At 40.0% G+C, this 15,480-nt stretch overlaps 1 protein-coding gene across 1 annotated transcript; it reads left to right on the forward strand.

Moving 5' to 3' along the window:
• Positions 1 to 459: 459 nt before the first annotated feature.
• On the forward strand, positions 460 to 981 carry LOC138071102 (histone H2B 1/2-like). The gene has a single exon (XM_068962522.1). It carries the CDS (start codon positions 460 to 462, stop codon positions 979 to 981), a length of 522 nt encoding a protein of 173 aa, XP_068818623.1.
• The last annotated feature ends 14,499 nt before the right edge of the window (positions 982 to 15,480 follow it).

The raw sequence follows: 15,480 nt of genomic DNA on the forward strand, positions 1-15,480 counted from the left end.
TGAAAGAGCTTGAGTTATGGAGATCAGTCAGACTCTTTCAGGAAGCTCTAACTGATTATTACATTTTTCAACTTAGATGACTTTGGTGACATCTTTGAAACTTCTCTTGCATCAACAATAGACATAAATCAGCTGAGGTGAATAGATGACTGGCTGGCTCCTTCATGGGGCGGAGTGCAAAGATTTTCCTGGTGGAAGTCACGGAAAGTTTAAAGATACCACTGAGTTTGACTGTCTGTGTGGTTAAACGTGGGGGAGGGGCAGTGGGAGTTGGGCGTGGAGCGTCCAGTGTCACGTGACATGGGCTGCCATAGTAACAGGTCTCCTGCCTTGCATTTTATCCAATCAGATATGGACAGTGTTTGTGACTTCAGGGAGGGCAGGGCTTATAAACTCCGCCAGCTGCCTTCAATTCCCGCATGTCCTTTCTTCTGAGTAGTGGGGACTGGTGGCTCTGACATGGCTCAGCCATCCTCTGACAACTCTGAGGAAGACCTGGGCACCAACGAAGCCGGAACCTCCAAAATAAAGCCCTCTGAAACGGAGTCCTCTGAAACAGAGACCTCAGAAACGGAGCCCTCTGAGACAGAGACCTCGGAAACCGAGCCCTCCGAACCAGAGCCCTATGATGCTGAGCCAAAGAAGGCGAAACAGAAGACAGCTAAGGGCCGCCGCCGCCGCCGTCGCCGCCATCTGGACAACTTTCCAAGCTTCGCCACATATTTCCCCAGGGTGCTGAGGCAAGTGCACACCGGCCTGAGTCTCTCTCACGAGGCCATGAACCTCATGGATTCGTTCGTGAAGGATATGTTTGAGCAGATCGCCGAAGAGGCCGGGAGCCTGGCCCGCTCCAACAAGCACTGCACCATCACGAGTGGGGAGATCCAGACAGCCGTGAGTCTTCTCTTGCCTGGGGAGATCGGCAAGCACGCAGTGTCCGAGGCCACCAAGTCGGTCATCAGATACAACACCCGCAGATGAACTGCCTCATGACCACTGCAACATCGCAAACCAAAGACTCTTACCAGAACCAGTTGAAGGGAAAAGACCTGTAGTGATAAAGAGCCACGTCCATCCACTCTGGCTTCTTTACGTAGGCCCTACTTTCCATCTTTAAAATGTTTCCATCCCAAGGAAAACATTAAAAACCTCATCAAGTGTGCTTCAAATACGGTCGGTTGTGTCATTTGTTTGATGGAAAAATCGTGTACTTTTTTCTTAATGTATTGCAACTCGTCACTTTCCTAAATGGTTATTTCTATTCGTGGTTTATCAGTCAGCGATTTTAAGGATCTTTATGGTCAAAATTCTTTCCCTAAAAGTTTCATTGGCCTTTTTCATTTTCACTCTCCCACCTATATTTAGGTATCATCCAGGGATTTTTATATGGGATATGCTGCTGCTGCTACTGCTGCTAAATCGCTTCAGTCGTTTCCAACTCTGTGCGACCCCAGAGACAGCAGCCCACCAGGCTCCCCCGTCCCTGGGATTCTCCAAGCAAGAACACTGGAGTAGGTTGCCATTTCCTTCTCCAATGCATGAAAGTGAAAGTGAAGTCGCTCAGTCGTGTCTGACTCCTAGCGACCCCGTGGACTGCAACCCACCAGGCTCCTCTGTCCATGGGATTTGCAACCGATAAAGAGCAGTGTGTGCTTCCCGGGTGGCTCAGCAGCAAAGAATCCGCCTACAATGCAGGAGTTGCAGGAATGGCAGGTTTGATCCCTGGGTCAGAAAGATCCCCTGGAAGAGAGCATGGAAACCCACTCCAGTAGTCTTACCTGGAAAATTCCATGGACAGAGGAGCCTGGTGGGCTGCAATCCATAGAGTCTGAAAGAGTCAGAAACGACACAAACCACCTAGCATGCCGGCATCCATTTCTTGGGGTTCGCAATTGGCATCAGTGGTAAGAACCTTGCCTGCAATGCAGGAGACACAGGAGCCCCGGGTTTGATCCCTAGGTGGAGAAGGTTCCCTGGAGGAGGGCATGGAAACCCACTCCAGTATTCTTGCATGGATAAGCCCCATGGACAGAGGACCCTAGTGGGCTACAGTCCATGGGATCACAAAGAGTCTGACATGACTCAAGAGGCTTTAGCACACACAGATGCATCCATTTCTTGTTGTGGGACATGTCCCTAGCTCTTTGCATCAGTAAAAGAAGAGGAGGATCAGCAGTTAAGAGAAATAAGATGACTCCTTCTTCTACCTCAAGTATTTGACTGCTAATGCTTAAGAGAATATTTACTGAATTTAATGTCCATTGTGTTTTCTTCTTGGTGCATTGACTTTTTTTTCTATAGGTATATTGCTGAATCTCAAAGTAGTTGGTGATTTTCCTATTCCTTTTTTAAAGATTGATTTCAAGCTTACTTCATCCTTGGAGAGAGATAAAGCATTCTGAGATTTCAGTCCTTTGTAATTTACTATGGTTTTCATTAGAACTTAATATTTCATTTTATTTTATACTACTCATTTTGAACTTGAAAATAAGCAACAAGGATATGCTGTACAGCACAGAGAAATACAGCAATTATTTATTAATAAATGTGAACAGAGTATAATATATAAAACAACTGAGTCACTAAGTTGTAAACCTGAACAAAGAATATTGTAACTCGCAAATACATTCATAAAAAATTTTAAGTTAAAACAAACTTTTCAGTGTAACAGGATTTGGATGGGGAAATCTGAGAAGGATGTCACTCTCAGCCAAACAATGAGAGAAAAGTTAGGAGGAAATGCAAAATTTCAACCTTTCCTTGATCCCAGTTATAGTGTCTTCTCTAGGTCTTCCATGATAGAGTTCTATAAATTCTAAATTATTTTCCTAGTATTTTAATTTCTCATTTTATTCACCTCCCAATGTGTATTATGGAATTTTTCAGAAGCATTTTATGTGATATGCAACAGATATAGTGAAGAACGTGATATACCCATCTACTACCTCTAGTATACTTGTCCCACATAGCCCAGTTTATTTACTTATTTTCCACATATCCTTGTTAATCAAACATTTAAATATATGAATGGGGGTGGATATATAATACAGAAATGGCAAAACAAATATTTCACACACATTTTAATTTTGTAATTCCCTAGGTTTTGAAATTGTTTTAGAAATTCATAGATGTATCTAATCAGTTATTTTCTAGCAGAGAATCTTTTGCTCTTTAAAACACAAACTCTCATGACCTGCAATTTTATATCCATCAGAGCAAGTCCAGAGAAAGCATTTCAAGCATCTATCTCCACTGGTGCAGCCAGTGGGGGACTGGCAGCCTGCGAGCCACAGCTGCTGACTCAAAGTGTGGTTGAGTGACCAGAGCTCAAGAGATAATAGCCTTTCTATGAAAATCAGACTGCAGATTGATGGGGAAGGAACTGTGGTACTGTGCCTATTCACTAAGACACTGCTATCATGCTTTGTGTATTTTGTGTTTGTAAATACAGAAATGCAATAGGATCACTGTTGAAAGATGTTACAGATGCAGCATAATTGGTCTAGAGAGTGAAGACTGGGAGTGTAAGGGAGGACAACACATAAGAAATCTAGAGAGAAAAAAAGAAAATTGGAATTTTGTTATTGTTGTTGAAGGTGGAAGGGGGAGTAGCGATCCTGATTGTACACTTTAGTGGGCCCTTTTGGAAAGAAGGGCAGCTAGTGCCAACACCCAAATGTGGTTTACTGTGAAGAGGAAATGAGGGAAAACCTTCACTGCTTAATCAACAACTTATAATTACCAATGCATGGGAAATAGTATTGATAGGTCAAATATACCTCATTGAAACTCTTTTCTCCATTGCTTGTGTTATGCAATTCATCTGAAGTGTGGATTCAAACACAGTGAATGAATAATTAAATCATTGTAAGGAAAAAAATTATTACAGATTCTAATCAACTCAGAAAAAACTTAATCTTCTAACTGAATGGTTTACTCTAACTTGTTCAGGTGAACCATCTCTTTTCTTGTCCAGGCTTTACTCTTCAAGTTTTGAAAATGACACCCTTAGTGATATTCCCCTCTGATGGTGGGACGTCCAGTCAGAGAAGTGCAATGGCCACTCTGCTCTGAATTAGCCAATCAGGGACCAGCCTGAGTGAGCCACAGCCATTGTTCAAAATGTTCATTGTCTGAAGTTCAAGCCAGTTTTCCAGCATCCATGGAGTATATCCCTTCCTGGATGTTCAGCTTTGGTAACAGGGATGGTATCAGGTGCCATTCTTTGCCTGCACTGTCTTTGCTGAATTGCTTAAATGATTCTAATTGTGGTGATTTAGTAATATCATATTAGTTACCTGGGCTAATGTACAAAATGCTTGAGATTGGTTTACTTGAACTGCACATAACTAAGGTCTCACATTTCTGGAGGTGAGAAGTCCAAATCAAGATGACACCTGATTTGATTCCTTCAGAGTGGTATTAAGAAAGCGTCTGTTCCAGTCTCTCACCTTTTCTTGTCAAAGTGGCAAAGACACCCCTACATTTGTTCAGTTTCCTTCCTGTGTGAGAGTCTCTGTGTCCACGGTTCCTCTTTTTACATAGCTACAGGTCTTTTTGGATTGGGGGCATCCTAATGAATACAGTTGAACTTCATTCCTCTAGGGTAGATTGTATCTCCATAAACAATCACATGTCAGGTACTATGTTGAGGACGTCAGCATAGGATTTTAGGGAGAATGAATACAACTCATATAAGACATGAATTTTGAGTTATAGATGGGCATATCTCCTCACGCTTCCATTATATTAAGAGCACATTGGTGTTTTCCACACATAAATAGTGGTTTGATGCTTACTGGGTGGTGTAGTTAGTTTCTTAATTCTAACCCATGCAAGCATAGAATGTTGATGGAAAGTCTTACTTAAAATGATTAATTTTGATAAATCAAGGATTTCACATCAATTGCAACTGTGATAAACTTGATTTTTTTATAATATGTATCATTTAGTGATTGTTGCATTGTAAATTATTTCAGAATTTAGTGAATTAAAGCAGCAATTATTTATTGCTTCTCATGTATCTGTGGGCTGGCTGAATGCTTCTGTTGATCTGTCTGGTATGTATCAGTATTCTATTTGTAGCTCCCTCTTTTTTTCATGGTTCCCAGTACACTTTATATCACATTGCTTCAAAATTAGCAGTGTACACATAGGGCTTTTCTCTGTTTGGTAAAATTGTTGTTTGGTTATAAGCAATGTTTTGTAGATACTCCTATAACAATAATAAAGAAGAGAACAGTAGTGACTGCTGGTGAGCTCACTTGCTCAGTTGTGTCCACATCTTGGCAACCCTATGGACTGTAGCCTGCCAGGCTCCTCTGCCCATTGAATTTTCCAGGCAAGAATACTGCAGTGGGTTGTCATTTCCTTCTCCAACACTAATGACTACTTAAGAGAAAACAAGGTGACTGCTCTCATGTGATTGTCCTCAACTATTTGAAGATTGAATAGTTGTATTTATTTTCAAAAAGTTTCTGACTGTCCATCTCGGTAATGAGAGATAACTGTCAATTCAGTCCTTATATATGCTTTAAAATGTTAATTTTCATTTGCTTTAAACACTAATTATTTCTGTTATGTTTGGTATCCATTTTTCTGCTTGTAAAATAAGTTTTAAATTTCCCTATTGACTAGAATGCTTAAGCCTCACAAGGATGTCACTCAGTCAAACAGTGAGACAAACGATGGATAACCTACAGAAATCAAAACTTTTGCTCAAGCCTTGAGAAAAGGGACAGCACTGTGAAGGGGTAAAACAGAAAGTTTTAACATTTCAGGTACCCAAAAGCTCAGGAGACAGACTAGGGCAAGACTAGGAAAGAACTCAACTGCTCTGAGTTGTGTGCCCGTGACGGGGACAATTTCCTGATCACGGAGGGCTCTAAAGACCTTTTTTATTTGGTCCAGTGTGGAACCCTGTTCTGCTGTTACCTCTCAAAAACTGTCTTGTGTCCATTAGACTAAAGATTATGAAAGTTAAGCCACTGGGAATATAACTTATATGCTTGAATGTGATATGAATTTTATGAAAATATTTCCAAAACATTCACTTCCAAGGAGACTAGGAAAAACTACCACCAACAGATCTGCAAGTAAATACCTCTTTGTACCTCAGGATGCTCTTACACACACTCTTCATAAAGCTCAAGGATGGCTGAAACACAGGAAATCTAAAAAAGAGTGAAACAGTGGGGATTGATGCTGAAGAGATTAAAGCCAAATAAGCACATATGATAACTGACTTCAGTAGGTGATTGAGGAAAAAGGGCACTTAGTGAACAATCATAATTTAGCACTGCAGTTTGCTGAAATGACAACATATGGAAAGAAGTTTATGTTTAATAACAAAAGATGAGCAGGAACTTGGAGAAAATAGTATTAATAGGATAAATATACCCCATTCAAACCTTGCTGACATTATTTGTATCATAGAAATCATTTGAAAATATGAAAGGTCCCAAACACAGTGCTAAAATAATTGAAGCAAAAAAGCTTCAAGGCTTGCACCTCTACGTCTTGAGGATGCTGGAAGCTTCCAATCAGAGCAGCTCAAACTCCACTTGGGACTGGCTCAGCCAGTGAAAAGCCTGCACCTCCTGAGTCAAAATCCTTGACTCTAAGTGTGAACACTGTTCTGGGCCGAAGAAATAGGAGTCTTACTAGCACCTTCAGCCTTTGAGACTGAGGTAGGCAAGGGGTGTTGGTCCTTGTCATTGAGTCAATCTGTTATAGGGTGACACAGGATACACCAATCACAGCTTTCTTGGAAGGTTTGGCCTTTGGAGATTATGGAGTATGTTGGTATGGTTCATTCGCTATGGTTTGCTTCTTGGCTGCTTTTTAATCATGGTGGTTTAATGATATGAATTCAAAAATGGTCCTGAATATGTCTTTTGTCCCTTGCATCAAAAAATAACAAGTTGATTAATAATATTTCAGGTAAGATTTTTAAATTCTTAGTTGTAAACAGAATTTTTCAGATATTAATTAGTAAGATTTCATCACTGTAAATTTGGCTTTTCCCCCTTCGTGATTGAAATCATCTTATTAATAGTAGAATTAGCTGTCCCTTAAATGTCTAAGAGGAAACACCATAAGAGGCCTAGTCCTTGGGAATGAAACCACACTGATGACTCCCATTTCTTAAATTCTACTAAAGTCTTTTTTTTTTTGGTTCAATTTCTGTGATTTATTTCCACATAAATCTATTGAATAAATACCTTTGACTATTATCATATATTCTTGAAAGTTACATGATTTTAATTTTTATGAGTTTCTCAATTATTGATTCCATTTTCATCCCATTGTGGCTTCTTAAACAGTGAGGTAACATTTTTTTCTCAACTAAGAACTCTTATGTATATTCACCATGTGGGTTATTTTTCTGAACTTAAATTATGTCAAAAAAATTTTAAATTTGGTATATACTAAATATTTTTAATAATATGATACCATCATATTTCAGTTTGTGTTCTCTATGTAGAGACTCTGATATTGCAATTTCTCTTTCCTGATGTCATGAGGGTTTTGATCAGAACTGGAGAAAATATTAGGCCAGTTATCTCCATGATTTCCAGGAGCACTACTCTGTGTACAAGGAGCTGACTTTGCACTTCTATGCCCATCTGTGTCTAGCAGGTTGTGAAGCACTTTCTCATTAATTTTGGCATTTCCTTAAATGTCATGTGTGAATTATTTTCTGAACAATATCATTGAGGGTGGATCAGATATGCCTCCTTCCTGGCCCTTCCCATCAAGGGTTGATTCTCACCTCCAGACAGATTCTCAGCACACTTCACCTGCTGCTGCCAGGGGAGATTGGGAGCACCATGTGTCTGAGGCCACCAGGGCTGCCATCAGATACACCACCTGCAGATGAGCTGCCTCAGGACCACCTGAGCATCACAAACCAAAGGCTTTTTTTTTTTTTTTTTTTTGGCAGAGCCACACCATTGGCGGGAAAGACTTGGAGCTGTCAAAAATAGGATGTGCTCTAGTTTTTGGACCAATGCCATTTCCCCTGTTTTTTTTTTTTTTTTTTTGCAGAGCCACTCACTTGATGGGAAAGACTTGTAGCTCTCAAAAATTGGATGTGCTCTAGGTTTTGGACCTGTGCTATTTCCCCCTTATTGAAACCCTTTAATGGTGAAGGAAACACTATCTCACATTATCAGATCTACAAGAATATATGATTCTAGTGCAGTTTTTCAAAGGAAAATCCTGATTTTCCCTAACCACATTTCCTTTCACCACTTTCTTAATGGCCATTCTATTAGTTATTGCTCAAGGTTTGCCTTTTGGGGGTCTTTATCATCAAAATTATTTTCATCATAACTTCATTTACTTTTTTACCCTCATTCTCCCACCTAGAACAGCAGTAACTTCCAGAGTTTTAAGAATTCATGCCTAATACTCCTCAAAACTTTCAAATCATAATGCTCTCAGGAAATTATCTTATCACCTTCCTAACTCTAAATAGGAATGACAGTGGCATTTCATCAGCAAACATTACATTGGGCTTTCCTTTGACATCCATGTTTTTTCACAATACCATCTTTGCTTTCAGAACATGTTAGTTACCTAAGAAATATCAAACATTCACGCACATCATTGTTGTTACAATTGAGATTCACATGTCTTTTGTCTTTCAGCTTATTCACATAAATCCCATTAAAAATTTCCACTCTTAAATCACGTTAGTATTCTGAGGAGGAAATACCTTACTCAGGTAGGTTTCCTGGGCCATTAATTAGGTCCTTTCACTCCAGAGCCTCTCGCTAGTGAATTTGTGGAGATAAGGCAGGTCTGAAGTGTGATGGGAAGTTGCTAGGGAGCAGATAGAAAATGTCGACTCTTGGGATCCCATGGGCTGTTGCCCATCAAGCTTCTCTTTCCATGGTATCTCCCATCAAGAATGTTGGAGTAGGTTGCCATTTCCTTCTCCAATGAATAGCGTATTTTTGTCCTAGTAAAACTATTTTGTCTGAGTTGATACTTTCCATTTGTTTTAAAATCAGTAATTTCCCTTAGTTTATCATTTCAGTAAACCACACTTTTTGATCATGATTGCTTACGAGCTGCCCTTTCTCTTAATCACCTTTTGAAGTCAGTAACCATGTTTGCTTATTTGGTATTATCCTCTTCAACATTGAACCCCATTATTCCTCTCTTTCTTAGATTTCCTGTGTTTTAATTATCCTTGGTCTTCCAGTCTTCACTCCATATCCTAACTGTTGTGCCTTTTAAACATTGTTTATTAGTGCTCCTACTTTATTTCTGAATTTACATCCAAGCACAATTAAATATATTGTAGTGCTGTAGGTTCCTTGAAATGACTTCTCCCAGAATACAATGACCATGAGAGAAAATACATGACTTACTAAAAGTGCTGTGCTTTCAAACTGGCTCATGACACTGTCTTTGACAATGTACAGGGCTTTACCAAGAGCTCTTCTTGCTGAAAATTTTGTTCCAGGTGCGTAAGATGATCCCAAGATACCACACAGGCACATCTACTTGCAGGTGATCCAGTGTTAGTTGTTTTTTTTTTTTTTTTTTTTTGTCTCCTTTGAAATCAAACTCATCAAATTTTTCATAAAATTCTTATCGTATGTGAAAATAAAAATGATCAGTGTCAGGGAGTTCCTTTCTTTAAAATCCTGAGTCTAATGATCCCCAGCACAGTTTTTGAGGGGTGGTAATTAACCCACTCCAGTATTCTTGTCTGGAGAATCCCATGGACAGAGGAGCCTGGTGGGCTACAGTCCATGGGGTCACAAAGAGTGGACACCACTGAGCGACTTCACTTTCACTTTCACTTTCACTTCTACATTGGACCAAAAAAAAAAAAAAAAAAAAGACCTTTATACCCATCCTTGATCAGGCCCCATTTATAGCCACCCAACGCTGAGTGGTTAAGTTCTTTCTAGTATCCTGCCTTGCCCAGTTTTTTTCTCTAGAGTTTACGTATTTCTGAAAATGTTTTTTTTAAAAATACTTTATGTTTTTTATCTCCAGTGTGGCACTGTCTCTTTGCTCAGGGTCTGAAGAACAGTGTTGGTTTCTGTAGGTTGTAGATATTTTGCCTGTCTGTTTGGCTGACAGTGACTTCTTTTCCAGGTTTTGACATCCTAATCAATAGGGAAAATTTCAACTTATTAACCAATACAGTATTGTAAAGTAAAAAAATATATATATAAAATAAAAGATAATGGAAATTAAAAAATAAATAAAAGTATAAAACGAATACAAAACATAACTGAATAAACATTGGTGTGTATTCTGTGGATTTTTTTTTTCTCCTGGTTATGTTGCTTTCTGAGATTCCAAACCTCCCCACAGACCCGTCTGTGAGAGGGTTTCCTACTGTGTGGTAACTTCTCCTTCATGACGCCCTCCTCAAGACAGGTCTCTGTCCCTAACTCTTTTGTCTCTCTTTCTGTCTTCTATCAAGCATCAATTTTAGAATGCAGAGGAAGAGTCTTATACATATTAATCTTGAAGCAATGTGATATAAAGTGTACAAGGGGCCAAGAAAAACAGAAAGAGCTACAAAAAACAAATCCTGACACATACCAGACACATCAGCAGAAGCATTACCTGGCCCACAGATACATAAGAAATCATAAACAACTGCTACCTTAATCCACAAAGTTCTGAAGGAATTTATAATGCATCCATCGATAAATGATATATTATCGAAAATTCAATATTTTCTAGATGGCTCAGGGATTTGGATGCCTTCATTCATCAAAAAAGTCTGTATAAGCAAAACTTTTCCTTAATATTCTACTTTTATATGCGGTTGAAGAATTAAAAATTGTGACTATACCACCTAGTAAATATCATACCAGCATTTATCTGTGAAAAAAGAAATGGTTTCAGTACAATGGAAAAGTCAACAGCTATGCCCACCTATAACTCAAAATTCTTATCTTCCCTAGGTTGAAATCCTTTCCCTAATACATCTTGCTAATATACTAAACCCTAATTCCTGACATGGAATACCAATACATGTAATACATGTATATGGAGACAGGATTTATACTGGAGGAATCAAGTTCAACTGGGTTCATTATGATGCCTCTGAAAGGTTGTTGCTGACACATGAAAAGATGCCAGGATTCCTGGCCTCTGGAGAAGAATTCAATCCAGGGCCAGAGATGAGGCTTGATTGCTCAGAGCTTTGTGTAATAAAATTTTATTAAAGTATAAAGGAGGTAGAGAAAGCTTCTGACATAGGCATCAGAAGGGGGCAGAAAGAGTATCCCTTTGCTAGTGTTAGCCATGGAGTTATATACTCTCTAATTAGTTATTACAGTGAATCAAAAGAATGTCTGGGGGTTGTAAAGACCTCACTAGACCTACTCCCATAATTTACACCTTAAGATAACAGGATTAATCAGAAGGTTTTTTCCAGAGACTGTCCTCAAGCAGGATACATTATTGTTATATAATCCTAAGGAACGTAGAAAGACAAAAAGACGTTTATCCTTTCTTCCTTGAGAATTCCAGACCCCTCTCTCCTTGGGGACCCCTAGACTTCTTATCAACCTGCCTAGGAAATGACTCTCTCATTCCCCCCTTTTCTTTTAGGAGAATTATGTTGCCAAGGGAAAGGGGCGTCGTTTTCATTTCATAACTACTTCCTGCTGTTTAGGGTCGTGGTCCCTAAATTGTTAAGGCAACATATTCTCCTAACCCTCATATCGAGGGTCTCTGATCCAGGGGCCCCAAGTAATAGTTGGAGGAGGTTGTGGCACTCCTAGGAGCTTGGACAACCATTTGTAACTTAAAAGCTTTTAGACGGTTAGAAAACTCCATTATACAGTTACAGACGTAAGGCAAAACAGTCATTAAACCAAGTTAAAATCAAAATGAGTTACATCAGTCCATCTTAGGATTGCTAGCTGTCATTAATTTAAGAAGAGGCATCACATATGATTGTTGTTGAAGGTATTTGCAGACTTGGAGAGTCTTTTCCTTGAAGTGGAGATGTCCACCGCGGGAAGCCTTCTACTTAAGAAGAGGGGAGAACTCCGCAGACCCAGCAGTTAGACTGATTGTGAAATGCTGCGTAGGAGTGAGCCCAGGACAGGAAGGCATTGTCTTGAGGATCAAACGGCAGACTCAGGATTTTTGGAGTCAGCAGAAGTAGGCTCAGATAGATTATCAGGCCCATCTGAAAAGTGCAAAGTCAGAGCATAGAAAGTAAAGACACAAAATGAAGTCACTTACTTCTGATCAGGGTGCCACCTCTTAACTTGAGTGTGATGTACCCATGAATCAATTTCTGGCACTTTGACAGCTGTGGGAGAAAAAAGAATAACCTGGTAAGGGACTTCCCAGAGGGGCTCAAGGTATGGGCCCCCAGACCCCAGTGTTTTTATGAGGACCTCGGTTCCTGGCTCAAACAGAGGCTTGCTTGACTCAGAGGCTGGGTCCGGAGTCGTCTCCTGGAGTTCTGTTAATGCCTGTTGAAAAGCTGAGAGCTGAGTTATATAACTAGTTAATTCCAAGACTTCAGGGTCTATAACAATGTCTGTGCGTAAGAAAGGCCTTCCATAAATACATTCAAAGGGGGACAGTCCCTCCTTTTGGGGGGCAGTTTGAGCCCTCATTAAAGCTATGGTTAGGACTTTAATCCAATTGTCCTGTGTCTATTGAGTTAATTTGTGCAGATGTCTTTTGATAATGTCATTAGCTTTTTCAACCTTTGCTGAGGATTGGGGTCTCCAGGAACAGTGTAAGTGATATTCTATTCCTAGAGCTTTAGACATCCCCTGAGTTACAGCAGCTTTAAAGGCAGAGCCATTGTCACTCTGAAGGCTCTGTGGCAGCCCAAACCTGGGGATAATTTCATGGATTAAAATCTTTATAACCTCCTTAGCCTGTTGTAAACTGTCTTTCTTTCCATATTGCAGCATGAGCATGTAAAGTCAAATAAGCATACTTAGAATCAGTGTAGATATTTACCCGCTGCCCTTTGCTTAACTCTAGAGCTCAGGTCAGAGCCACAAGCTCTGCTAACTGAGCACTGGTTCACTGGGGGAGAGATTTTGCTTCTAAAATCTGTTCAGCAGCCACCACGGCCTAACCTGCTTTACGCTTTCCATCCCAAACAAAAGAACTGCCATCAGTAAATATTTCCATGTAAAGACTGTCTAATGGGGTATCCATCAGATCTTCCTGAGCTGCATAGTTTAAAGTTAGGAATTGGGAACAATCGTGATCAGGTGTTTCATTTTCCTTCTCAGGAAGGAAAGTGGCAGGATTTAAATTTCCACAGACTTTAAGCTTAGTTACTGGTCCTTCTAATAACAATGACTGATATTTAAGAAGCCTACTGTCTGTCATCCAAATATTAACCTTAGAATTTAAGATTCCACTCACATCATGAGAAGTCAGTACAGTAAGTTTTCGTCCATTAATTATTTTTAAAGCTTCAGGTGCTAATAAAACCACTGCCCCAATTACTCTTAAGTAGTGGGGCCACCCACGTGGAGTTACATCTAATTCTCTGCTTAGATAAGCAATAGGTTGCTGGTGAGGCCCTTGGGGTTGTGTCAAAACTCCCAAGGCCACACCTTTTCTTTCAGTGACAAACAAATTAAATTCCGACCCTGTGGGCAAGCTCAGAGCGGGAGCTTGCATGAAAGCAGTCTGGAGAACCTTAAAAGCCTTTCAAGTATCTGAAGACCAAACCAGTTTGTTGGTTTGGGCCTGCTGAGTTTCAGCTATAAGTTTATATAAAGGCCGGGCAAATTCTCCATAACCTGGAATCCAAATGCAACAGTAACCTGTGATTCCCCAAAATCCTCTCAATTGTCTTAAAGTCATAGGTAGGGGATGATTTAGTATAGATTTACTTCTTTCGGGGCCTATGGTCCTAGTCCCTTTTGATATGATTAGGCCCAGATATCTAACAGATTGTTGACAAAGCTGAGCCTTTTCTCTTGATGTCTTGTAACCCCAGCCTGCCAGAAAGCTTAAGAAGTCTTCTGAGGCTCGGGAACAAGCTTCCTCTGTCTCAGCACAGAGCAGAATATCATCTACATATTGTAACACCACTGCTTCGGAGCTATTCAAGTTTTAGATCCCGTGACAAACTTTGTCCAAATAAGTGAGGACTGTCAGAAAATCCCTGGGGCAAAACTGTCCAGGTTAACTGAGAAGCTGGCTGCATAGGGTCCTCAAAGTAAAATAGAAATTGACTTTCCTCCACCAAAGGCACTGAGTAGAAGGCATCATTCAAATCAATTACTGAGAAATATTTGGCTCTTTCAGGAATTTCAGACAATTAAGTGTAAGGATTAGGCACCACTGGGTGTAAAGGCTTTTTAGCTCCTCTTCACTTTCTGCCATAAGCGTGGTGTCATCTGCATATCTGAGGTTATTGATATTTCTCCCAGCAATCTTGATTCCAGCGTGTGCTTCTTCCAGCCCAGCGTTTCTCATGATGTACTCTGCATAGAAGTTAAATAAGCAGGGTGACAATATACAGCCTTGACATACTCCTTTTCCTATTTGAAACCAGTCTGTTGTTCCATGTCCAGTTCTAACTATTGCTTCCTGACCTGCATACAGGTTTCTCAAGAGGCAGGTCAGGTGGTCTGGTATTCCCATCTCTCTCAGAATTTTCCACAGTTTATTGTGATCCACAGAGTCAAAGGCTTTGGCATAGTCAATAAAGCAGAAATAGATGTTTTTCTGGAACTCTCTTGCTTTTTTGATGATCCAGCGGATGTTGGCAATTTGATCTCTGGTTCCTCTGCCTTTTCTAAAACCAGCTTGAACATCCAGAAGTTCACGGTTCATGTATTGCTGAAGCCTGGCTTGGAGAATTTTGAGCATTACTTTACTAGCGTGTGAGATGAGTGCAATTGTGCGGTAGTTTGAGCATTCTTTGGCACTGCGTTTCTTTGGGATTGGAATGAAACTTTTCCAGTCCTGTGGCCACTGCTGAGTTTTCCAAATGTGCTGGCATATTGAGTGCAGCATTTCACAGAATCATCTTTCAGGATTTGAAATAGCTCCACTGGAATTCCATCACCTCCACTAGCTTTGTTCATAGTGATGCTTCCTAAGGCCCACTTGACTTCACATTCCAGGATGTCTGACTCTAGGTGCGTGATCACACCATCGTGATTATCCGGGTCGTGAAGACCTTTTTTGTACAGTTCTTCTGTGTATTCTTGCCACCTCTTCTTAATATCTTCTGCTTCTGTTAGATCCATATCATTTCTGTCCTTTATCCAGCCCATCTTTGCATAAATATTCCCTTGTTATCTCTAATTTTCTTGAAGAGATCTCTAGTCATTCCCATTCTGTTGTTTTCCTCTATTTCTTTGCATTGATCACTGAGGAAGGTTTTTTTAAATCTCTTCTTGCTATTCTTTGGAACTCTGCTTTCAGGTGCTTATATCTTTCCTTTTTTCCTTTGCATTTTGCTTCTCTTCTTTTCACAGCTATTTGTAA

The sequence above is a fragment of the Capricornis sumatraensis genome, chromosome X (genome assembly GCF_032405125.1).
Source record: "Capricornis sumatraensis isolate serow.1 chromosome X, serow.2, whole genome shotgun sequence".
NCBI classification, from domain to species: Eukaryota; Metazoa; Chordata; class Mammalia; order Artiodactyla; family Bovidae; genus Capricornis; species Capricornis sumatraensis.

Excerpts from the sequence above, each read along its gene's own strand:
- LOC138071102 (XM_068962522.1), top strand. The coding sequence starts at position 460 with ATGGCTCAGCCATCCTCTGACAACTCTGAGGAAGACCTGGGCACCAAC.